Source organism: Zonotrichia albicollis, chromosome 3 (genome assembly GCF_047830755.1).
Source record: "Zonotrichia albicollis isolate bZonAlb1 chromosome 3, bZonAlb1.hap1, whole genome shotgun sequence".
NCBI classification, from domain to species: Eukaryota; Metazoa; Chordata; class Aves; order Passeriformes; family Passerellidae; genus Zonotrichia; species Zonotrichia albicollis.
Window position 1 is genome coordinate 31,040,285 of NC_133821.1, and position 26,677 is coordinate 31,066,961.

Sequence of the window (26,677 nt, forward strand, 5' to 3'; positions counted from 1 at the left end):
CCACAAGCTTTACCAATCATACCAAATTTATATTAGATATATCTACTGGTATGTTTACCTGTCTGTTTAAAGCAGCTTCCATAAGAAAGTTTGGAATAATATACCAGTAATACTGATACACAATAAATTAATAATAATATTTAAGATGTATTAGGCATTTTTGAGTGAAAACAATCATGCTAAATAAACTGATTCAGGCAGTAATAATAAAAGCTTTAACTGAAAACGCACATTTACAGTCTCTCCTAAAAACAAGCAGAACACTGCACCAACCTAAGCATTAGCTCAATTAAAAAAGGGGGAAAAAATGAAATCCCTTCTCAGCTTAATAACTTGTTAGTTCTTGACAAGTGCAACAACACAACAATAAGCCAGTCAAAATGAGTTTTTAAAGCGAGGTTATGCCCTTCATGTTGTGTTATCACAGTGGCAGATCAAACTGCTGACTTGGACTCTTTCTGCCAGCAATGCTGATGCTGCCTCTATGAGCTACTGTCACAGAATAGTCATGGTACCTGTTCTCGCCTATAGAAAAGCACTAAATTGAACTCGAAGTAGTGTCTTTGTGATATCTTTTCAACAAGTCATGTCCCATTCAGCCTGCTAGTTTATCTCTGTCATGCTGGGGGCCCAAGTGGTTTGCATGAGCTGTCAGGGACGGGTCTACCAACCTGCTTAGTGCTAAGGAGGTAATGCATCTTTCGGGCTTGGTATTTCTTTTCCTTTTCTTTCTTTTCCAGGTCTTTCATTTTCTCTTCATTTTCCTTCATATCTGCAAATTCTTGAAGTTCATACCTGTAATAAAATAAGTCCACTAACTATATTATAACAACAAAAGACATGCTAATCTTTTATTTTACTTTAACCCTTTCATAGCTTCACAGTGTTTTGTTCTTATATATTGGCAGTATACTGACACCACTGGAATGTAAATTTACTGTTCTTTCAGTTCCACAGCAGTAGGATATTACATGGATATAACTAAGAAGAAACAGGATTAAAAGGATCAAAATTAGGAGCAGTATGTAGGTTCACATTGCTTACAGCTTGATGAAATAGTATTCACGCAAGTCCTTTTATTTGCCTTTAAGTGTCATTTTACTTTGAATTTCTCTAAGTGGAAGCTATTATAATATGAATATGGGTTGTTCACTTATGTTTCAACTAGTGCCTTGCAACACCTCCTGATCTGCAGACAGGGGAGATTTTATGGAATGAGAGAGGATAACAGACATGGGATAGGAGATTACTCACTCCTGGATCCTTGAGTAAGGCTGAGAAAAAATGGCACAGAGGAAAACGGGATGGGAACCTTTCATGCACTCAATGTCCTTAGGAGGAGTTTCCATGGCATTGGGCTCCTTGCACAGGTAATTTCTGCTCTGATTTGATGAGAACTGTAGAGGCCACCACAAGAGCCAGGAACTCAACTGCTTCATTAAGCCCTGCACAACAGTGGTGCGCAAACACACAGAGCCATCTAAATGTGTGAGTCTGTGCAGAAAACCCATTCAACATAAAAGAAATATGGAACTATATCCAACACCAGCTTTCAAAGAATGGAGAAAATTCATTATTTCAACTGAATGTTTACAGGAAAACTTGGACAGAGAATGGGCATAGATTTCCAAATCGATGGTGGGGTTTTTTTTTCACAGAGCCAGGCTTGCCATAAATTATGCAAACAGCAGAGTGAATTAATGTTCTAAAAGAAACAAAATTCTGCGCTATTGTGCACAGTGCACGTGTATAGCATTTTGTGACCCAGTTAAAAAAGGTTAGTTTGATTAACATTTGTTAATTTTGTTATTACAAAATGGCTAGTTCAAATTAACCTGTGTGCCAAAGAAACCAAACATATTTAGTCAAGCATTTAGATTGCTAAAAGGTTTAATTAGGTGAGTAAATTCTAGTCTCTATGTTTTCTAGTGTGTGTATATACAATAAAATAAAAAGAAAAAATATTATTCACCTAACTAAATATTCATAATTAAAATATTCCAGCAAAACAGATTATTTAGAAGTCCACATTAATAGTCTCAGTTGTTTCAATGAGTACCAAATAAGATACTGGGAGGATATGGGTCAAATAACGTCAAAATATGCACATGGGCAAGTTTGCTGATATGAATGATCCCATGTAAAAGTAATATTGCACGCAAAAGTCTTTTTTAAAGATTGTTACTCAGACTTACTCTTAATATTTTAGTTATCATTAAATTAGTTCATCAAAATATATGAAAGAGCAATAATTGGTTTACAAATATGAACACTGAAATCACATTCTTAAATACAAGTTGCAGTACTTATATTCGTTTCATGCTATCTTTCAAAATTTTATCAATTAAAATAAGTAAAATATTAAGTAATTAAACATTTTCTTTCAATTGTAAAAGAAAAATAAAATTAAAAGGAAATACAAATCAGAAAAGACGCACAGGTATTTTTGAATCTCTGAAAATATTTTTTGTAGCAGTTTACTGTTAAAGGCTGCTAATACAATATTTCATACAAGGTTACTTATGAAGCACACTGACGTTTAAAAATCACCATGCTATGCTTTTGCAACAGTGTAATTTTTTTCCAACATAAGATTAAATTGCAAAATAAATGAATTACTTAGAGTGGCATGGCCCCCATTTTGCCACCCTTCTCTTGAAAATTGCTTATTAATATGAAAAAAGAAGTTGGAAAATAGCCTGTTTTACTTTATGCATAGCGTTCTGGGGCCTCAAAGCCTGCAGAGCCAGAGTAACTGCACATTTTAGATTGTGTTGGCAAGCAGGGACGATGACCTTTCTGACCTGCATCTCAAGGCTATTATTAATCGCTAAGTAACCTGGTAAAGCCAAACAAATTTGTTTCCATTGAAAGGATCTCTATCTGTGTCTGAGAATTTGTGCTGTACCAAACAAACCTCATTAACTCTGTCCATTTTTGACAAAGAACTAGGAGTTGGAGAGATTGGCGACCTTTCTTTGTCCTCGAGGTACAGATTTCAGAGTCACTACATGTAGGTACATAAGCATTTTTTACTAGGAAACTCTTTGTTCTATATCCATCAATCACAAACAAATGAATAAATAGACAATACATATGGTACCAACTTTGTTTTTTATTTTATGCCTCTTTACCCTCAATGTCAGAGTGTATGATCTGTGGTTTACATATTTAATACTATTCCTTTTTGATTAAAGAGCCTTCTATTCAGCTTTAGTACCCCTATCTACAACTAGTGAAATAATAATCAACATTCCTATATACTGAGGTACTTCTTCCTAACAGTGAATATGGAAGCTTTTTGATTTAGAACACAACTGGTGATGAAAACCCACAAATAATGTCAAAGATATAGAGTTGCATGGCAGAAATAATGATAATAATGATAATGGGATGCAAAATGTTTCCCGTTGTCATCAGTGGGAATTTACCAGATTGCTTTGAATGAATTATTAATAATCATTACTTGCTGTAATTAAATGAAGCCTAAGATACCTGTTGAAGTTCCATGTAATTCATGATCTTTTTAGACAGTGCTTTCACAATGATCATTCCTGAATATCACATATCCTCAGTAATATTTGTACCATAATCCATGTAAAAGTTTGAGATTTTTTAAGCAGTTACAAATAATTTTCAGCATACTTTTGCAGCAGACACATTTTGTCAGTTGTTCTAAAATATCTCTATCAGGCACTATACTGCCCTGTACAGTTGTACAGAACATGCAGACGATTCTGTCACAGGGATAATAGCTCCCAGGATGATTCCCTCCTGAGAGGCAGTACAAAATAAGTGGTATGCAGCAGTTCAAACATTGCTTGACTAGAAACATAGATATTTTAGCATAAATATAGTTTCAAGCTATTTGAACCTGAAACTTTCAATTTTTTTACCATACTTTCAAACATTTGAAAAGGAGCAACAAAAGCAAAGAATCTAAAGCAGTTAGATATGAATATACTATTTCACACATTAGCAGATTAATACTAACATGTCATGCACTATGCAGGGTTTTCACTGATGCCATACAGAAAATGTGTAGAAGTGATTCTAACGTAAACTTAACCTTCCAAATACAGCTAGAGTTCCACATAGCTTACATGGAAATGTGTTCATTGGGAAGTTTCATGCTTGGGCTCTTCTACACATATGCCTCCCCAGAGAAAATAAATCCAAGTTCTATTAAAGTCAATAGGAGATCATTGGAAATTAAATTATTTTTGGATTAAATCAGCACATTTCCTGCCAGTCTTCTCTTTGTTTGCAAATACGATGGGTTCATTGAGCAATATTTTCTTGGCATATATGGGTATCATCTCTGTGACATGAATACTAGCTGTGATGCATGACACTCTGTGGATTCTGGACCAATTTTGCATAAGGATGAACCTTTCCTGGTTCATGGTGAAGTGGGAGAAGGCAAATTGTTTGACCTGCTTTTTTAAAGCTTCAATAAATTTTGCAGGAGAAAAAGAGTTCTGTAACTGCAAAACATGTTGTAGGGTATTTGATCATCTCGTTCTATTTTTCCAAGCAATCTGTCTGTTGCATAGTTCATAGTTGCATACTTTTCCAGCAGTACTGGAAAAGTGCTGCTTATTAAAAAACTCAAGAATTGGGTAATTATTTTAGCACATAATCTTCTCTTTATCTTAAAGCCTATCTCAATATATTTACAGCATCTATTGCATCTCCCTACAAACCTGGCTTTCCGTTTAAGTTTAGTCCAATCAGACTTTTTTCCACACATATTTTTATGGAATAGCTTTGTAGGAAAATTATGTGGATATTTTAACAAGTGTAATGTTTTATCATGGTCCAAAAATTATTAAAGAAATCAGAAGAATATCAATGTTTACTACAGCAAATTGAGGATGCATTTTTTTACCAAAAACATGAATATAGTGGCTAACACAAAGTGTGTTGTCCTTGTCATAGGGAATGTTTCATGCTTTTGAAAATAGGGATAGGATTATCAACACACGTGCTCAAAATACAAAATTAAAAATGATCTTGTGTAACAAATCTGTTAAGTACCTACTGAATTGTTAATGATAAAATTACTTGCTCTATATAGTTCCAAAATAAAAAAAAATTCATCTGACAAGGTAAGTTATTGTTATTCTGACTCTTCATTATGCAGTAGGCAATGGTGTTGGTTCCTGCTATGAGATGCAAATTCAGTTGACAGTGCTCCTGCTGTCTGTATAAAGGTTAAGAATACACATATAATATTGTTCCTGGCACTTTTGGAAAGGTCTTCAAGTGATGATTTCAGTAGTATACAGATTTTAATAATTCTGCATGCAACTTCATCAGTTTAGAAATTCACATTGACCTATATTTATTAAGTTTATTGCATTCTGTTTGCATTTATATTGGCATTCTGTAGTCCTTTGGCCAAATAATATCACAAAATTATTATATTAGCTAAAGGAAAGGGCATCCCATAAAAACTAATAATCAGTATAGTTGCCTAGAGTATCCAGAAAAAGTATTAAGTTATTGTGATTTTAAACAGTTCAGACACCAAATCATAAAATTCCTGCATCAGAAGCAGTAGGCAACCTTAGCATACAAGGAGATAACCTAAATGTATTTTATCTTCCTGACTATATATCATTCTGCCTGCTCAAATACAGAATATGGAAGGTAAAATAAAATTAGTGAGACAATAATTTTTAGTATACCACTGCATGCCACTGGATTTAACGTCATATTGGTGTAGGTGAGAATGGAATATAACCTGCCATGATAATATTGTTTGGCTTAATCAATTAAATTTAGGAAAACAATGAAATATATCTATAGACCAGCCTAGGATGTAAAAATAGTTTAGAGAACTCTGTACCTTGAAGGCAAAATTTTAACAGAATACATATACTACACACTTATGTTAGCTATGTACCATCAGTCAGCTTGCTCATCCTCAACAATTTTCTCATGTTTTAAATGAACCCCTTCAGATTTAGCAAGCAAAACAGGTAACTCTCTTGTCCTCTCTACCATGATGTATAGTCCTGTGTGTATCCTGACAGAACTCCTTGACCAAAATATTTTATCTCAAGTTGCATTTTGATAGATGCTCAGAGCAGCAGTCAACTATTAGTGGTACAAGGTATCTTACTGCCTATGAGATCCACCACAAATAGATGTCCAAAATTCTTACTAATTTTAAATCTGAATGTTTTCATGAATTCATTCAACAAATTATTCCTGACACTCTTTTCAAGATCTGGATGAATATTATTGCTCTGAAGTGGATGTCCCTGCAGTGCAGGGACTATGACTCCTTAATATGAAAAAATTAAAATAAAGAAAGCCAATGTGTAGACATATGAAAACACCCTGTATCTCCTATTGGTAATAATTTTACAGAAAGAAATTCATAACACCTTAAAATGCCATTATAATTAGTGCATAGTAGCACATCATCTGTCCAGCTCCCCTAGTCACATAGTGTACAGTGCCAATGGATAAAGTGACACACCAGTTCCACTGTCAAGGTCCACAGTGATCAATACACAGCGTCAGATATGTGATGAACGTGGTGGTGAAGGGCACAGAGTGAATGAATGCCTTGTGCAGATCAGGAGATCAGGGCACAGCATGTACCAGGCGATAGGGAAGAACAGACGGATGCATCCTTCTTATCCCTCCAATTTCCACGGCTGCACAGTTACTCAAGAGAGTCCAACAGCCTTTCAAGCCACTGATTGCACAGGCAGCTTACAACTAAAACCAGACTGTTTTCCTAAGCCACTATGCAGAATCTTCTAATTAAGGTTTCAATAACTACAGAGTTTTTTCCTCATCTATACTAAAAACCTAAATTGTTTCATATAAAGTCTCTTAAGATTATCCTATTTCCCCAAAATGTGCAAACTTCTTGGTGTAAATACTTTTCCCTTGTGTATATATATCCTTAAGGCAAATTTACTTTACCCTCATTGGCAGCAGAAAATGCTGTGAAGTTAAAAAAAATTTTGTAAAAGGTCCAATCTAAACAATGATTTTTCAGCTTAATTATTTTGATTTAATTAAACTGCAAACCCCACCTATTATGGATGTGGCATAAGAGTAACTAATCACTAAAGCTTCTGTTGGCAGAGGAACCAGATCCAAGTATGCTGGTTCAACTTTATTTATGCCCAGGTCTGTACTGAAAAACCTAACAGGAAAAATGTTTTCACTCAATGTCTGTTTGCTATTGATCTCTTAGTGAAAAATCAGCCTGATTGATTAGTTTTAATAGTGAAATTAGTATTTGGTGATTAGCTTAAACAGTGAAATTAGTATTTGAGGGTAACAAAGCCGATCTGGCCCAGAATGGATAACAAAGCCCCAAAACAATTTATTCTGACAGCAGTTTAGCAGCAGTGGTCATTTCCAGCACAGTGTCAGTGCTAAGCTGCTAAGAGAGCAGTCATGCTCCTAATTTTTCCTGCAACATATAAAAGAGGATGTCTAACCACAGCCAAATACCATTGGAAGTTTTCTAGTGAATGTCATGTGAAAGTATCTGTTATCTTTTGGCACTGCAATTCCCAGAAGACTATATATGCTACCATCTGCACAGTAATAACTAGAGGAAAGCTCACTGCTATGTTTTGCTACAGTTAAGCCGTTCCCAGTACTGGAATGAACTCATTTAAGCTAACTGTTATCTCTCTGCTGCAGTGCAGTACAATGTAGACATATCTGTACTTCTTTTACTTTAATATATGGTACTTGGCAACATTTACAATATTCAACATTATGTGATTTAGAAAGCCAACATGACGTTATAGCTTCTAAAGGTCATCAGCTAAGTTGATTTTCCTTCTCAGAGTATTATGAAACAATTTGACTGAGGTCTACTCACTAACTCACATCCCTCACTTACTTTCACATAAAAGTCTGCATACATTGATAAATAAAATGGTACACTTTGTCTATATTAAAAAGGTTTTACAACAGCAAGACATGGAGAGCTTTTATGTAATGACCTCTTACGTATGGCAGAGCAGCAATGCCAAGACTCACAACTTCACAGTGATTTTTGTGGTACCTCATGGTTTTCTTATTTCACATTCATGGAATGGTGTTACCACTTAAACATCTATGATGTCATTTTTACTGAAGCATAAAACATTATGACAGACACAGTAAATTAATAGTTTTATTACATAGCAATTGTAATCATTTTGGGAGAGATATGACACATTTTTTTTAATACAGCAGTACTGCTTGTTAGTATGTGATTTCACAGCAATGGCTTATTGCCAAGCTGAAAATATCAACGAGATCCCAATTTGCAGAAGTGTTAGGAAATCTTATCTCTTACTGTCTTGAAAACTTCAAATTAATCAACACCAGAAAAAAAAAATCAAGCATTTTTAGTATGCCATGCAAGAAATTACACTCGGAATTGAAGTCTGGTCTCTGAAATTTTGGTTCTGCCTAATAAAATGAGACTACACTTAATTATAGATTTCAACTTCCAATTATACATGTCTAAAGAGTACATCCATTATATTCTGTAGCCTACACTCATGCACATAAACTTGTGGTGAGAGTAGTAAATCTTTCCTTGGGGGCCAAACACAATACTGTAGATGCTTGTGAGGCCTCCCCACCAAGTACAAGTAGGCAAATGAGTGCCACATGCATTTGGGTGCCATGCAAGCTGAAAGAACAAATTGCTTTGATAGCAAACAGTTCATTAATTGGTCAAGAATAGAATAGCCTACTTGGAAAAAAGAGGTGGAAAATACTGCTTTCTTGCAATACTTTGTTTCTTGATTTGGTTTGAAGGTAGAGGGAATTGTGAAGTTCAAGGTAAAACATTGGGACTTAGCTTCAGAGTCAAGGATAAACCAGTTAATGGACTCCTGCAATTATCTCTACAAGGTGAAGAGTCTAAGGAATTTGAAAGGGGTATAATAATAAGTAAAATTTTCTCACAGTTTAAGGAAAATCATGCTCACAATGTGAAGAAATATGGCTTTTAAATCAGAAGTCATATATATGAAGAAGCTCTTTCACATGATAGAAAGCATTCATACAAATGAATGCATAAATTGACAGAAGAAAAGATTTTTTTTAATTTCCTAGTCATCATAACTGAGTTCTGATGTTTAATACTTTAAAGGACATTTGAAGGTCTGTGCAAAAATTATAAAAATATTAAAATAAAAATTATTTTAAGCAGAGACAACAGCTTTTACTGATCTCAGTTGTTTATGTCTAGCACACTTTTCAGTCTAGTAGAGCTGAATATAACAAGAAGTAATGGTTCAAAGATAAAATGTAACTGTTTCAGTGGGGAACTATGGGACATACATTGAACACCAAGGGTAATTAACTCCTAGATTAGAAGTAAAAGGGCACTTACTAAATTTTGATATATTTTGATGTTAGTAAATCAAGACTAGATTGTTCAGTCAAAGCTTAATGGACTTTTTATAGAAACTGCTATAAACTGGATATTGAAAGACATCATATTGGTAGATCTGAAGTCAGACAAGATCATCTGATTCCAAATAACATTGTTTTCATTATTACTAGGAAAAAAAACCCCACTTTTTTGTAATTACACACTACTGTACTAGACTGTAAAAACAGCATACAAATAGTCTTTCTGTTTTCTTCTCTGAGTGACCACTTCAGAGAGTTAACTCTCCTTAGATAAAAGTCTATAATGATTTAGAGAATCAAAAAACAAATAAGACAATTTTTTATGCCCTTTTTTCCCCCATTTTGGACACTTTTTCTTTAAAACAAAACAAAAATGTGCTCATAAGATACTGTATATTGCTTTTTATCTCATGCAATTCTATGATATCTCATGGGACATTATAGGATACACCAATATAAAGCAAAGGAATGTAATTTTCCACTGTAAAAAAAAAAAATGAAATGCCAAAGAAAGATCAACAAGCTTTCACATCCTCAGACAAAAACTAAACCATGAACTTGGAAAAAAACAGTGTATAGTCACCACACTTCCAATAACAAAAACCACTGAGATGTGGCTCATTTTAAAGGTCTTCACTGCTGCAGTTTCTATCTCTCTAACATAAATGGGAAATGATAAAGGGAGTCTAATCTCAAAAGCCTTTCACTGCATACAGCAGTGCTAAAGAACACTTTATTTTGTTTGGCCTTCCTTAACATTCTGATGTCTCTGAGCATTTTGCTGAATTGTGAGTAAAGCTACTTATTTGATAAAGAGTTATGAAGTATGGGAACAGTAACTGGAAACTTTCTAGCAGCACTCAGACACAGGATTTTACATTATGATTAAAAAACAAAATAATGACGTTAGATCAAATAGGCTGTTGTGTGCCAACTAAGGAAAAAAACATTCCTGTCTTTTGATTTTGGTTTTTGTTTTTTGGTGGGTTTTTTTGTTTTGTTTTGTTTTGGTTTGGTTTTTGTTTCTTTGGAGACCTCAAAAATAAGCTACATTATAGCATGCTCTGGAAAATACAAATGTGTAAATTAAGTACTCAGTGATGTACCTACAGATAAACTCACATATGAGCTGGAATACTTGGATAGCATAGAGCAAACTTAGTTATATAATTGTATATAAAGTGCTTCTACATATAAATTAAATATCCAATTTTCTTATGTAACACCTAAATGAATGCATTTAAATTTTATGCTTCTCTATTAATCTGAAAATAGCACAACAAAAAGAACCATCACCTTATTTTAATAACAACAGAACTGCTTGAGTGAGTTGAGTTAATGGCACTAATATTTGTCATACTTCTAATGACCTAAACAGCTGAAGTGACTATGGCACATGAAAAATATTTATATACTTCTTCAGGAGTCTTTAGTCTTCAAGTGGTAGAGCCCTTGCCTGATAACCTCGTATAGCCTGTATATAGATGGCCTGTCATGTCTCTACAATTAGATAAACCAGAACTGCTATAATGTAATCAGTTACAACCTGAAAATTATATTTTGAAAATCAAGTTTATTAATATGTAATCTTTAGGTAATCATATTTATCCTCCTAATTTACACAATATTTATGATAGTCTACATGTCCTTGAAATAGGGAACAGGGACACTACACTATGAAAAAGTGGTCTAGCTGCTGGAGTTCATAAATTTTGTTCAGCTTTGGATGAGTTCAAAGAATTGCCATGTAAGAAAAGCCTTACAGAGGGAATTTATCTGATTATGGCAGTAATAATTACCCAGCTGTTTATTGCAGATAGAGAAATAATTCATGTAGGCAATAGGCCGTGGTGGCAATGACACTCCGCATTTAGTAAATATGCAAACTGTTCATTTCTAATTAACCAAGCTAGAGGATGCCCTTATTAAATGTATAAACTAAAAGTGCCTTCCTGACAAGTGATGAATTGTTACATTGCACAAACTCTTGCCACAGAATTACTGGAGTGAACTTGGGGCTTAACTTCATTAAGAGATCTTGTGGGATAGTTAAATGAGGATGGACAGCATAACAAGACCTACCTGACAGTCAATGATATGTTAGAGCTTAATGAAACTGTACCTCTTCCCCTTTTCTACTTATTTTACAGTGAAGATTCTTCAGACAAAACAGAAGACTGTGAAGTCTGTCTCTGTGAGACAGTTTAAAAGGCCATGATTAGTCAGTCTTTGTCCACAGAAAATTTTTTATGAGCTGTCAGTAACTCTAACAGATCTCTTGCAAAATAAAATATCTATAGCACCTTCAAAGCTCGCAGGTACAGAACTATTGTTATCCTACAATACTGTGTTGTTACACCTGTTTTATTCATCAAAACTAATAACCTACACCACAGACTATTTGGTCCAATGAGTGCACAATGTGATCTCAGATTTCCTTCTACATATTCAGATTCAAAACCCAAATTTCTTTGGATACAAATGAAACAAATCTGTTTATCCTAATGGTGTATTTAGTGCTATATAAAAATTCAGAGAAAATTCTGCCTTCATGTCATTGAAGACTTCCATTTAAGCAGGAATTTATGTTACTTACAGTATTCATGTTTACTGCAAAACTTCAACTATTTACACAGAACTAGCTAAAAACATGGTAAAGGCTGCTTCCAGTCCTTGCTCAAAATAGACATGGACAGAATAAATCTCATGAGGGATGTGAGCTGAATCTGTGTTGGAAATTCAGCTTCCTGTGTAAACATAATGGTTCCTACCTTAACCTCTCAGTATTCAGAAAGTGTTTTCCCACGGAGTTAAAACAGGCCATTGACTGCTCTATAACTTTAGACACATCATTTCCATTTCATTATCAACTCCAAAAGCTCATTTTTTATATCTTACCTATCCTAACAGCAAAAGGTTTTTGTCTACAGAAGTACTCCAGGATTCTCAATAAATTGCAGTTTTAAGATTCCTAGAAATCTAGCAGTTATGCCTAAAATCCTCTGGAAAAGGCATGGATGTCCTAAATTATGTGACCTACCAATCCAAATGGAATATCTAAACATGAGAAAGCATATTTGGCACTTGTCTCTCTTTCTGAGGCACACAGAGAAAGCTGACAGGGTAACCTTACATCCAGAAAATTCAAATTACAGGTAAGAAAGTGAAAAAGCATATTGTATTTCCTCTCCATATCTTTGAAGACAAGTAAAAAAAGATGGGTTGAAGATAACGTGGTTGATTAAACATCAAGTGAAAGACAACATTACAAAAATGAGGGTTCTATTTTTGCTAGAATTCTAAAGAGCTGTCTGAAAGGCTTTGGCACTAATTGAAAATAGACTACAGAATCAATTGCTTCTGCAGTCAATGATGAGGAACACTTTAATTGAATTATAAGACAATATATACATTCTTCAAAACATTTTGACGCTTGAGAAAATGGCCAGGTCCTGGACTTGTCACTTCCTTTTTGATTGAAAGGAACTGACAGGTGGAGGCTGAGAGAGTTCTCCTCATATTACTGTGACAAAAAACAATTTATTTCAAGCCCACTCCATGGAAAATAGCTATACCTCAAAAGTTTTAAGAAGCCAAGTACTTGCCATGTTAGAAAATACACTTCAGAAATGGTACTGTAATCTAGAACAAGACAGACAATATTACTTTTTTTTTCATACTGCATCCTCAGACATATTTACAGAATAGGTAAACATTGGACTAGATCACCAGCAACATGTAAGTACTTTCATTTCACTCTTCATTAGGGTTATAAAAAATCAAGCTGCACAAATTATTCATGAATACACATATTGCCAAAGAAGTGATTTTTATTGCTTTGTATTATCTATTTCCTGACGTGTCTTGAAGACCTGGAGGTTTTAATGATGGCTGTGAAACTAGATCTGCTGATACAACAGCTATTCAAACTTGGATCAAAGCCATACTCTGCAGGGCCACTCCTACTAATGCCAACAATGGAAAGAATAATTTGGTGTTGATCCTGCAAGTGTGTGAAATTCCTGATTTATAAATGTTTCTGTAAACCATGATGCTTATTGAAGTTAGACTCAGGCCTTAGTTTGCTACCTTTAAGTCAGTATTTATTCAATAGCCAAAAAAGCTGAACTACCTGCCTTGATTACATAAGAACCTCAATGCCAGTACTCTGCCACTGTTTTGTTAGTTTTCTGATACTGCTTTCTTTCCCCAGTTCTGTGCCTAGGGAAAAAATTTAAGTGGTGCCATTCATCAGTAAATGGACCAATACGTCCCAAAATCTTATCTCTACTTGCACACCTGACATGTAGCAAAGTTCCTGTACTATAGTTTGTAAAGGCCAGTGTGTAGATAACCTCAGGCAAAGAACTTCAAGTTAATCACACAGTTGGGCGACTGACATCATCCATAAATTCTTCAGATATAAAGGCATCAGCATGCTAATTTATGTGAACTGATGTCCATTTGCTTATCATAGACTGGAAACTGTTTCACATAAAACAAAATTCTAATGCATCATATGGAGTTATAGCTTATGCTAATTGCTTCTGGCATATTTCCCCTTGTAACCATTTAGCCAGCTCTTGGAGACGGTAAATGCAGCTTTAAGAATGTTTCAAAAGAAAGTATTTTTCCTTAAAGTTAAATACACTAACTGTCCTGAGAAGTAATGAAATTTACTTTCATGCATATATTTATAAATTAAACCATCCAACTAATCTATATTGAGATAGAATACAGTATATATTGATACTTAAATACAAATGGATGCTACAGATGAGGATTTATTACTAAAATCTAAATAACAAAATATAGTCAAATAAATATTTAAGAGCACGGTTTTTACTTGCTTCATTAAGAGCTTCCTATATCCTTTAGGCAAAAGAGAACTCAGGACTAATTTTGCCACTACACTGAACCTAAACTGTACAAATGTTAGAATCTGAGTATGTCCTTATGTAGACAGAGTTTAGGGTTCAGATTTGTTCTTTTTCATCTCTGAAGGGATTCTTTCAAGCTCTTCTCAACATAACTCCTAGGGACTTTACTGGGTACGCAGCACCTGTCAGACCTAGTGGTTCTGTAGCAGTGGGAAGTAATAGGAATGCTGGAGGAATTTAGCCAATCTGGGAGTTAAAGCCGAGGGTTATCTTCAGTTTGTACAAAGGCAGTGCCTTGTGTCTGTTAAGTCCAACAGTGCCATAACCAGTCTGTTAAGTGAGTGGAAACTCACACATAATATGACTATTATTATTTAATTATATTTTCGGTCAATTTCTGTTAAATCAATTTCTGTTAAACTTAATTACATTCCTCTATGGCTTTAAACTGGGGCAGCTTCTATTAAGTTTACTTTCTCCTGGGGTTTTCACACTAAAGACAAATGATAAAGGTCTGGCTACTAAATGAGGGCGGCTATTAAATAAGGACAGTTTGTATTAAAGCTGAATGGTAAAGATGTGGCTACTGGTTGAGAAAACCACTTAGTACAACAAGTGTCCTTTATTTAATAAAAAATAGCGTAAAGAAGGAATGAGAAGAAAACAAACTTTGGTCAATAACTCTTATTCTCACAAGAAACTTAACAGAATGTCCATAGTTTCATGAGAACCTCCTCCAAAGTCTCTCTTAGAAATGAGTGAGGGATGATTTGAGATAGGCTCGTCCTTAATGAAAAAGGAGAAAATTAGGTACAAATCCTGGCTCTGGAGTTCAAAAGTTGGAAGGACTTGCAATATGATTTTAGATAGGTGTTAACATATAAAAATTCTTCCAGTGTTACTCTAGAATAGATAAGACAGAGAACTGTACAGTGTAGTTCAACTAAAAATTACATTATAATTCTAGAAAGAACAAATTGTAAACAAATTTTTGAAATTAAAAATATGCTTTCTTTGTGTGAGAGACAGGGGCCAGTTTCATGTATTCATGGGCATTATGTCATGTTCCACATTGTGCTGCTTTATGGAGTTCTGGAGATGTGAAACACTCAAAGGCAGTCTAATCTGAGTGCACAAGTGTATCAATCTCTCTGTCCATCAACAAGTAAATTTCCATAATGTTGATATTTTAATAAAACCCAGTCATTTCATAAATACATTCCTTCTATATTTGACAATTCTTAGTGTTTTTTACAATGCACAGTTCTAATAATTTTTATATGCAAAAATGTTTAGGAACAGTGAGGTTATACTTGTCCAGACACAATGTGATGGCTAATGAAAATATGAGGAGAATCTTTCCTCCACCTGGCTCAACATTCACATAAGAAACACAGTGGGCCACCTTGGGGCTAAAGTAGTTGGCAGCAACTTAGCCCAATGACAGGAAAAATCTGTTTGGCTGAGGGCCTACACCTAATCCTCACTAAACATCTGTTAGATTTCATAAGAAGAATGTTGAAGGTGATATACATATTAGTTTTCAAATGTACCCCAGTAAAGGGATTACTGCGGTGATTCTTGATTGCACTTGGCAACTCGTGCGTTTTAAAAATTGAGACAATAATAAGATCCATTTGTCCAAATTAGCTCAACAATTAATTTTTAACTTTTTTAAACTGAAAAGATGGATTTTTTTTCACCTGAAAGACACGTATTTCTGTGAACTCTGGAATATAGGACTCAAATTAGCAAAATATCAATATATCAGTTGCCAGATAAGAGCTCACACAGACCAACTTTGACATATTTTGATGTACCTGAAGTCATACTGCTCATCTTACCTGTTAAAGAGCACAAAAGTATTTCTTGGTTAAAATATCTATGCAGTGCATAAGCTTTATGGTTTTCAATGGTTTTTAACCTCAACTAAATACTAGGGAATTTGATCCACATGTCAAAATACTGAAAACCAAATATTTTTGTAGTCTTCCAAAGTAAGGTATACCCAGAAGAGATCTATAGTGGGTGTGGGGAAATAAAATACAAAGCTCCAACCAATCCATGTTCACAGTGAAGCAGGAATACCACTTGCTATCTTGTTTTGTTGGCACACATCAAAGGTCCATCTAAGTGACAAGTTATGAGCCATGGTCTAGGTTTAGGCAGGGAATGAAGAGTGATAGAAGGATTATGAACAGAGAAACAGATTCTCTTTTTGCAGTTCATCCAGTGATACGGATTTTAAACCAGAGAAGTTATGGCTTCACTTATTTTCCAAGATTTAGTCTAGTCTTCCTAGGATTCTACCTTTTCAAGAAGAGAGAATATTTCAAGGATTTCAGATCAAGACACCATTGAAGATATAACAGAATGTTTAAGTCTGGCTTTGCTGAGTTGTGACCTAGCTTTCTGCACAGAATACACTTAAATGAATAATAATGAGAGATCACAGGTTGGTGACTATCAGTATGGTTCATTATAGGTGACAATGGAATGCACAAGAAATAATGTTATGAAAAAGAGGATGGAGAACCAGCTGTACTTTGGAAGAATAATATACTTATTAAACAGTATAAAAGAAGCTTGATAATCCTGGGTTTTTTCATGTATAACTTGCATATGCTGCTCTATGTAGCAGTCTTTGCCATGTGATTAGACAAGATTTCTAGAAATACTGGTTTACTAGACTCTCTTATATTTCTGTGCTTGAGAAAGCAAAGGTTTGTCTGAGATGTTCTGAATGGCAAACCCTGCATGGATTTTGTCCAACAGCTTTCATTTACACTGAGAGAGTAATGATCTTGGTCACCCAGCATTTCATCTGTTTGTTTGCACTGTTATCTGAGTAATGGTCATGGATCCAGATATCAAATCCATTAGAGGGAAATAATTACCTCTATTTTAGAGAGGTTTCAGCTTAAGTACAGGGAAAGACAAGAGATGTACAGGAGAAATAGAGTAAGAACATAGAGTAAGAAAAGTTCTAGACAGAAACCTGACAAGCTATTGGTTCTCTTCTGTAACTATGAAAAGGATCTGCTTTATTGTATCCACACCAGTATCTTTCCCAATTAATATTCATAGCATGGCTCGCACATGAAACTTAAATCCAAATTTTCCCTTGCATTCATTGTCAATAATCCATATTCAAAACAAATTATAAAAAGAAAATTTTGGTTAGGTTGTGTGTACTGGGGAAAAAAAAATCTAGTTCAACAAACCCTATTTAAGGCATAATAACTACAAGTTCTGAGCATAGCTGAAGAGCCAAATCTATTTTTCTTAAACTAGTACAAACCCAGAACACACCTAATGAATTCAAAGAAATTATTCTGAATTCATAATAGTGTAAATGAGCACAGAATGTGGTGCAACATGAATAGGCATAGGATAAAGAGAATGATAACTCATAAATATATTTGATAATGGAGGGGAACCTACACTCAAAGAAGTAGTTTAATTAGTGACGCAAACTTTCTGCAAATAAAAGAATAGTAAATGAATGCTTTACCACACGGAGCTTTTATCTTTACCTGACAAGCTCATTATTCACAGAAACAGCATCCAGGTATTTCTTCAGTGCATAAAAATTATGGATATACTTCCGAACATAATAGCCTCGCCACGTTTTCTGGATCTGGAGGAAATAAATACTTCTTAGTATATTTCAAATCAAAATTTTGCATACATATCAGATATATGTACTAGATCCCAAGTACCTCTTTCCTTAAAAGTGATACCAAGTGGAAACACTGATAAATTTCAATGAAGAAATTAGTGTAGGTCGTAACATATTGTAGCACTGAGTCACCCCTTTACCAACATATACTGCTACACTTTCACCTTCGTGCTCTGCAAAGGTCTAAACTGAATAAAAGCCTTCCCAGGAACTCAATGAATCAGACTTTCTGGAAAGTTCATAAATTGCAGTTCTTTCATCTCCAGTCAAAAATTATTCATGTCTATTTGTTCCACATTAGTTTCATTCTTCTCAAGAAATACTATTCTCTTGCATAACAGAAAAAGCCTAACCTAGAGAAAGCCTAACCTGGGGAAGAAAAGATCTTTATCTGTAGCTAGTTATAAAGTAGCATTATGAATAGAAATTAGACAGCATCCTCCAACAAAAAGGGTTAATATTTTGGTGCATTTTGAAAAGCATCATTTGGAAAAAAAAAAAAGGACAAAGAAAAATAAAAGAGGAGAAAAAAATACTTAGTCTACCCAACTCTCCCCAAGAACAGATTTAAACTGAAGGTTTAAATGTTTTTAAACCTTCTGATACTTGAAAATTCTAATCATGATGTTTCTGAAATCATTACCTGTTTACCTGCTATCTGCTTTTTGGCATGGCAAAGTGAGCATTAAGAATGGACAATTAAGCATTGGAATGGGCTGCCCAAGGAGGTGGTGGAGCAGACTAACCATCTTTTCCTCTCTTCTCAGGGTCTAGCTCCTCCATATTTAAATCCTTCCATCCTTGAACTTATTGCTAATTTTCCTGCAAAATATTCTTTACTTCATTGCATTTTGTCTCCTTTTTTCTCAATATTTTTCTACTGTAATATCTCAATTTCTATCTTCTAGTCTGCAGTAGCTTCATTTGCTACAATATCCACCTCTTTGACCTTTATAGCTTTCAAATCTTAAAAGACATAGCAGCTGAAAGGCAGAATCTACATTTAAAAAGCAAGAAGTTGGAGGTTTTACTATCCAGAAGCAAGTATCATCTGCATCCCCTTACCTGAATGCATAGAACAGTAAAATGTTGCAAAGTACTAAGAGCTCTCCTTTTCCTGTGAGGCCCTAGATACCAGACTTTTCAAGAAATTATACACTTCATTGTACATCGTACCTATAAGGAACATTTTTTTTTTTTTACATCAACCTTTCTCTTTCCAGAACTAAGGGATGACATTTAAGTGGAGTGAAACCCATGTTTGTGCTATTTTGCTTTTTTTCTTAGCCTACCTCTTTCTAAATATGCACCTTTTTTAAAAAAATAAAAAGGGGAAGGAAAACAATGTCATGGGTTTTGTGTTTGATTCAGGAAGAAGGCAAATTAAAAAAAGCTGCCAATTGCCCAGATTATCAGTAACCATTGCACTCAGTAATTTCAGAATATTTATCATCAAGTCTTGGGACTGCTCTTCAGTAACAGGCAAAACTCTCTCTGCTCCTACCAGTTCTAGCACAGTCCAATTCTGTACCACTGTGACAACTGACAAAAGCACGCCATTTTTCCACCTCCAGACTTTTACTGGAGCCATCTAAAATGGCAGGGCTGAAAATTTCATACTTTGGCACCATTTTGCAGTCTCAAACCCCCAAACACTATTCTTCAAAGTAAAAACCAACATTTGGCCTCAATTGATGGCACCTTGGGGTACAGTTATAATTATCCTTTTATGCGAGATTTAACAAGAGAAAAAGAATTACAGAAAAGCTCTCAGTAATTCTTTACATGTTAGTTATTAAGAATAACAAAATATTAACTTCCAGTGTTAAAATTTCCCCTTTGTGCATCAGCATGGAATTTCCTCCCTTCCCAAATAAGACTTAAAAGGAATTTCAAAAGTTGTTTTTTTTTAAAAAGTGCATGTTGTTATTTGTTTATGATTGACTTTGTTTGGTTTGGGGTTTTTTTAATTGTTTTTGGTTTTTTTTTTTTGTTGCTGTTTTGTTTCATTTTGTTTCTGGGGCTTTCTGGTTTTTTTTGGTTTTGTTTTTTTGTTTTGTTTTGGTTTGGTTTCAGGTTTTTATAATTTTGGTTTTTGGGCTTTTTTGGGATTTTTTTTTTTAAGTGAAAGGGGTTTGGACCTCTATTGTTATATATTCATATTGCTATAATATGAACATATTGTTCATATTATAAGATGTTATTATAACATGTTATCATATGAACAAATATTGTTATAATGTGAACAAATAAGAGTTCTGGGAACAAGAAAGGTTCTGGACATGCTGCTTTGCACTAGTTGATAGTAAATTTCATATTCTTTGCAACACTACTTTCTCATACACAAGCTTATTGGGTTAAAAAGGAATAGAGAAAGAGCAGAGAATGAGTATGCCTTCAGAGATCTGGGATTAAGCAAAATCCTTTGCATGTGAATAAGGATCTTAGCTTTATTTTTCTGTTTGGCTTCAAAATTTCTCAACAAGAGCAACTTGGCTCCCTTATAGCCATGTGCTCATTAATGCAGGATTATGGTCCCTTTGAAACTCTTTCTGACAGTCTTCACCTCACAGTTATAAATGCAGAATTGGATATTTCTGGGTTAAAGGATCAAAACTCAAACTGAAAGACAAAAGGCTCAAATAGTATAAAGCTATAATTACCTCCAATGGGCTCAGTGTACCAATTAAATGCTGCACTTTACCTTTATTTACACCACTCTCTGTTTAGAATGAACTCACTGATTTCAACTGAATGAAACCTAAGTAAGAAAAACTACATTGTGTCTCAGATTATTTTATGCCTGATTTCTGTTTCCCTAATACTGTTTGTCAGTAATCCCAAAACTGAAGATCAATCTTTTTAGAAAAGACCATTTTTAAAAAACCTTCTGATGACGCTCATATTTTCAATTTGAAAGTTCTAAATGTTTGCTTTTATAAAGAAGTATAATGTTATGACTGCATTTCTTTTTAATTCCAAGGTGAACGTTTAAAAAATTCTTGAAAAAGAAGAGACAAGTGTGTGTATGCCCTTCAAAGTAATTAGCAAGTTTCAACAGTGATTGGTACAAAACAATTATTGTCATTGATCAGCACTGAACAGATAATTTTAAACAAAGTCATTGTGTGCTCAGCAGATTACAGCTTGTTAACGGGCAAGTTCTAAATGACCTCTTAAGTTAGTCAAATCAATGATGCATATTCCTCATTAAGTAACATCAAAATGTAAGTGGTCTTATAAATAATGTTTATTTTAAGCACTAAAACAAATGGCAAAACCTTGATATATCAAAAGCCATCTGCTCGTGGAATTTTTTTTTTGCCGTAGGATTACTTTTGTTGCTGAAAATTTACAGGAACCTTAAATTTTCTAAGAGAGAGAATCATATTTTGCCTCGAAACTGAAACCAATTTAAACAAGATCTCTGATTTAATTTTAAAAGGTTAAACTGATAGCTCTGATTACAACCAAATGCAATCCAGAAGGACAAGACATGTAGACTGGCTTCAAAACTACGAGCATGTGTATGCCCTCTATACTTCAAATGCCAAAATTGAAACTGCCTTTCTAAAGAGTGCCTATAAACTGAAATAAATATCAGTAACACCATGAGACAAAACAAAGTGCTATATAGAAAAATATACACAGTTATATTTTTAGAACACTGAGTTATATTAATCATGAATCAAGCTCATGATGAGTGAATATAAGGAACTGTTGGCTTAGGAAGCCTGAAGTTTGAGCACACATGATCTGTGCAGAAATGCAACAGGCCAAATTTGCTATTGGACCTTGATTAGCTCTTCAAGAAACACAGGACAGAAAAAAACACAAAAGCATTCAGTGTTTCAGACTGGTACCATTTAATGTCTCCTCTGCAGATATGGCTGCACTAGATTTAGATAGAGGAAAATCAGATTCTGACATTTGCAACTAAATAAAGATCTGTTCTATTGTTTTCTATTGATTTAAATTTCCATTAAAGAAAAGGACACGACTGAAAAAATGGTACTTTGAAGATTTATATCACCTAATGATTCAACATTATATTTCCATTACAAATGAATGGGAACACATTCAATTTCTTTTAAAAATGAAAGACTAAATGCAAAACTCCATTTGACTAGAATACATAATTAGCTCTGAAATTTGGTCTTCAAATATCTTCTGGAAGTACAGAGGCAACTTTTAAGAGCTGGCTTACATCTTACGTTTTCTCACTGATCTCAGCTGCATGAGTAAATAGCATTTATCCACTGAGGAATACTTTCAAACTATCTAAATAAGGAATGAACTATAACAACAACAAAAAGGTACATTTGTGAGGTATTAAACTGCTGTTAAATACCTTCAGTTCTTAAACATGCACCAAATGTAAGATTCTACTTTGTGCATTTGAGAGAACTAGAACGAAGTAAAACACCTGATGAGTACAGGTCTCTTAACTATGAGTCATTCTGGACTCAGAGAGGCCACAAAATTAAAATCCATCCCAAGAATCTTCTTACTCTACACGAGTTTCCCTGTGTTAATCCCTGGGTTAATCTCCATTGTCACCATATTCCTGTATTTGGTAGAATTCAAAAGGTAAGGTGCCTGGCTTAAAAAGATACAGGCTTCTAAAGTAATGCAGTTGTATATCACAAAATAAAAAAAAAAGAAGAAACACAAAAAGACTTAATCACAAAAATTATTTTATGTTTTCCCAATATTTGTTTTACATATTTGTTCAAGTGCAGTTTCAAAGTTCAGGAAAAAAAGCTTGTTTCTAGTTAAATATGTTTTGCAGTTTCACCCACAACAAACATAATTTGCTGTAGATTCATTGAAGTTCAAGGTCTGTTTATACACTTCTTCATCTAGCAAAATTCACTCTTAATATCACCAATGAGTTCAATTCCACCTCTGTGTTTAAGCAATGAAATTGTCCTGTGCTCTCTAACTCTTGAGATCCAATACAGCAAATGCCATACAATAACAAGAGAAAAAGCACAGCTACATCAACAAACTTAAAAGCCCTGTAGTTTTTCAGAATTGCAAATATATGTCTACTTTTGCAGAACAAATGTTCTTACATTTGTAAGAACACTGGCAGATAGAATGTTGGGAGGTTTTATTGGTATCATACATGATAAGGTCCAATGGGCATTTAAATGGGGCAAAGACACACAGATGTACCTCAAATACAACACTGACGACTCAGTGAAACTTTAATTTTTAACTATGTACTATTTCCTGCTGTTGCCATCAGCATACCAATCAAGTGTATATCATTCTGCTTTGCTCATTTTATTAAAAGCAAATTCGGAGCACAATTGACTTTTCATTTGTTTAACAAGTGAAGAAATATTTACCCTGACAGCCATTTCATTGTAGAATTTCTCCTTCTTAATAAAATATGCTCTCTGTGAATAAAAAAAAAAAAGATGGCACATATTTCAGTTACACAAAGACAGTCCTGCTATTTTTACATATAAAAGATAAGAATCTTTATACATAATACATAATAAGAGTTCTAGGCTAAGAGAGAATAAAACAAAACTTTGTATTGAAGAGATAGGCTTCCTAATACATAATGCAGGCTTAACCAGAAAAATCTATGGTAGTCAAACTAGGAGCTAATGGAGATATATGATCATAAAATGCTCTCCGCTGAGTTTGATAATCAATGGTGCTCTACTGAGAGTAGAATAACAAAGCAGAAATATTCACAAGTGCTGGTGACATGTAGTATTGTATGATTTATTCACTGGGGTTCTTTTAGCCAAAACTCACAGAAACATAAAAGGAATTCATATTTCAAGATGTCTGGTTTAATGAAAAATTCAGAGAAATGCTGTCTTCAGTCGAAATCGTTCAAGGATACGGATGCAGTGATGGAGCAAAATTGTGCCTTCCAACCATCTGTACTAAATGTTATGTACTTAGCTGCCTCCCGAGTAATCGTTGGGAATTTTGTTTCATTTAATATGCATTTTAACATCATAAAATCATAAATACAATGATACCATGTTACAGTGAATCCCCTGATATAGAAAACATTTCCTGAAGTCCTGGTTTCCTTCCAATAAAGTAGAATTCCTCTCATAGTGAACGAATCCCCTATTATACTAAGCAATCACTTGGCAGCATAGGTTATTTTAATGGATACATCACTTTAAACTAAGCTTTCACATCTGTTCCGCCCTCTAATTACAAATGCAAAATGAACATAATTCACAATTGTATCATAAAAAGTAAAATATAAGTACTTTGAATGCAAGAGTATGTCCTTTATTTAGCACAACATGCAGCTTTTATGTGTTTCTCATGTTTTAGACACAAATCAAAGGCAAAAGTGCTTTCCCCTGATATAGTGATTTTCTCCCCCATGGCAAACAGGAATTCACTATAAAAGGGTTTCACTGTAATTAGTGTTATTTGAATTGCCTAGTCTGATCCAAAGCAAATTGTCTGTGGAGAGCAGCAGGACTGGATTATTTATCAACAGTCTGGGCAATTAAGAAACAGTTGGCTGCAATATGTTATTTACAAATGAACACAATGATGCTACTTCATTTTAAATTCTCTTTCTTCATCACATTAAGCAAGGCATAATTCCTGCAGTTTAATTAAGGTGCATTTTAAATGCTCACTTTAATATCATACCAATCTACATTAGTAGATGGAAACAGTACAAAAGATATTTCTTATATGAAAGAAAATTGCAGAATTGTTAAAGTTCAAAAAAGTTTCACGTGTACATGTAGATGTGCATACATACACATAAATATATCCATATATATATATATATGTATGTATTCAAGGGAAAATCTACCCCAAATGTACAAATTAGAATAAATAATGGACTGTCTCTCTCCCCTTTATTCTCCATAGGTATTTACTGAGTGATATTAACTGTAGATAGCTAATAATGGGCTGAAATAATGGTTGCCTGCTTAAGTATATCCCTAAACTGCTTGATTAAGTTGATGCAATTTTGGGTTGCAGCTCATCTTTTCTTTCTTTGGAAGGAAACATAAGAGTTACCACACTACCAAATAGATAAAATACATTTTAATGGAAGCTTGAAATGTTCCTAAGCTTAAAAACATTCATCAGATTTCTGTCCATCAGTGATTAAAAGAAACAATTTTACACCTTTCTGTTTATTTTTCTCATATTTGAAAGCTGCGAGCACTTAGGTCTGAATGCATACCATTTCACTGAAGAACTTAATAAATTGGACACTTTACATCATTAATGCTCTTTATATCATCCATACTGAGAGACAATGTGGGACCACTTTGACTCTGAGCTTGGCCAAGTATTGAAGAACTCCCCCTACTACTTCCAAAAACAGTCAATGGCAACCAAGGTTTGATCTTGCACACCCCACTCACACTAAGGTGTGAGGAATCCAGGCCTTACCCCACCACCACTTAAGAGGGTCACCCAAAACAAGAAGGAAGTTACACATTCCTGCGTTTACTCAACTCTTGCTCTAAATCACAAGTCTTTCCAATGCAGAACTGCTCATGCAACTGTCCTTCAACTTTATTCTTGCACCAAAAGCCAAAGGCTGTGTCACCATCTAGGTTCTTTTGCAAATGTATTTGCCCTTTGTTTTCTAATCCTGATTCGAAAGTTCTACTATTACAAATGATAGAGAAGGTGTTCATTGCTATTCACAAAAACAATGTGTCATAATTTAGTGTCATAATTTAGTGCTTCAACACAAGTCTACATTTATGTGCTCTCCTAATAAGCAAAAGATTCATTCCAGAACTGGGGCTTGCTTATCCAGAAGACACTTTTCTTATTTTTAAGTGGAATTTCATGGAGTTCAGCCCATGCTTATGGATTGCCCCTCATTTTTCACTAAGTGCCAATTCAAACGTGACACTGCCTCGTTGACTCTCTGGAAAGAATTACTTTCCCAAATCATCCATATACCGTCTCTACTTCTGAGCCAAGATGTCTTTGTCGTGAATTCTGACATTAGTATACAGGCCTTCCTACCAGCTTACCTTAAGTGTAGGTTTTCAAAACATATTTGAAGCCTTATATACACAAACTTTTGTACACTTCCTCATAGTGTATTTAAAAACATACTTGGGGATCATCTACAAATGATAGTGTCTTCTTTAGTTTTAAAGAGCTAATACAAAATGACAAATTCAAAGAATTTGAGGAACCAGGGATCTGACTGAGTTTGAGAATGAGATCGAGGTTGAGAGAAGGAAGCAACACATGGTCTAAATTGTGAATGTGATCATGGTGTATTTTGGCGGGGTTGTAGAGCAAATAGGTATTTGCCTACTTCCTATTGGACTGGAACTATTTAAAAGTGGTTATTGACTTGAAGGTAAATCAGTTAGGGTGGTGCCAAACTACATAACATAAAATATTCACTTTTCTCAACTGCATCTCCTTCCAAAGTAAACTGAAAATATGGCCATCATGCATGCCAGCTTCATATAATAATGAAATGTTACAATTCCCCTTGCTTTAGCAAATGATTCCTTGGCATTGAGAAAATAGTAATAAAGAAACAATGATGAATAGTTTGTTTCATGTTCTGGTGTTTGCCTGATTCTAAAATTCATACCTTCCTGCAGGTCATGCAAACTTTCAGAATTCAACACAATCAATGTAACCAAGTTGTTAAGAAAACTGTAGGGGAGCATTTCTTAATTTTAGCTTTTAGCTTGAGATTAATTAGGAAACA

The 26,677-nt window shown here is 34.3% G+C and overlaps 1 protein-coding gene across 1 annotated transcript in view; it reads right to left on the bottom strand.

Annotated features, from left to right (window-relative positions):
- The window catches only part of SPATA17 (spermatogenesis associated 17), an 87,708-nt gene that overhangs the window by 52,454 nt on the left and 8,577 nt on the right, over positions 1-26,677 (bottom strand). The window contains exons 4-6 of the mRNA XM_005483007.4: positions 23,322-23,372; positions 17,819-17,922; positions 672-795 (exon numbers count right to left, since the gene is read on the bottom strand). Of these exons, the coding sequence (XP_005483064.3) occupies positions 672-795; positions 17,819-17,922; positions 23,322-23,372 (279 nt within the window). The remainder of the gene's footprint in view (positions 1-671; positions 796-17,818; positions 17,923-23,321; positions 23,373-26,677) is intronic.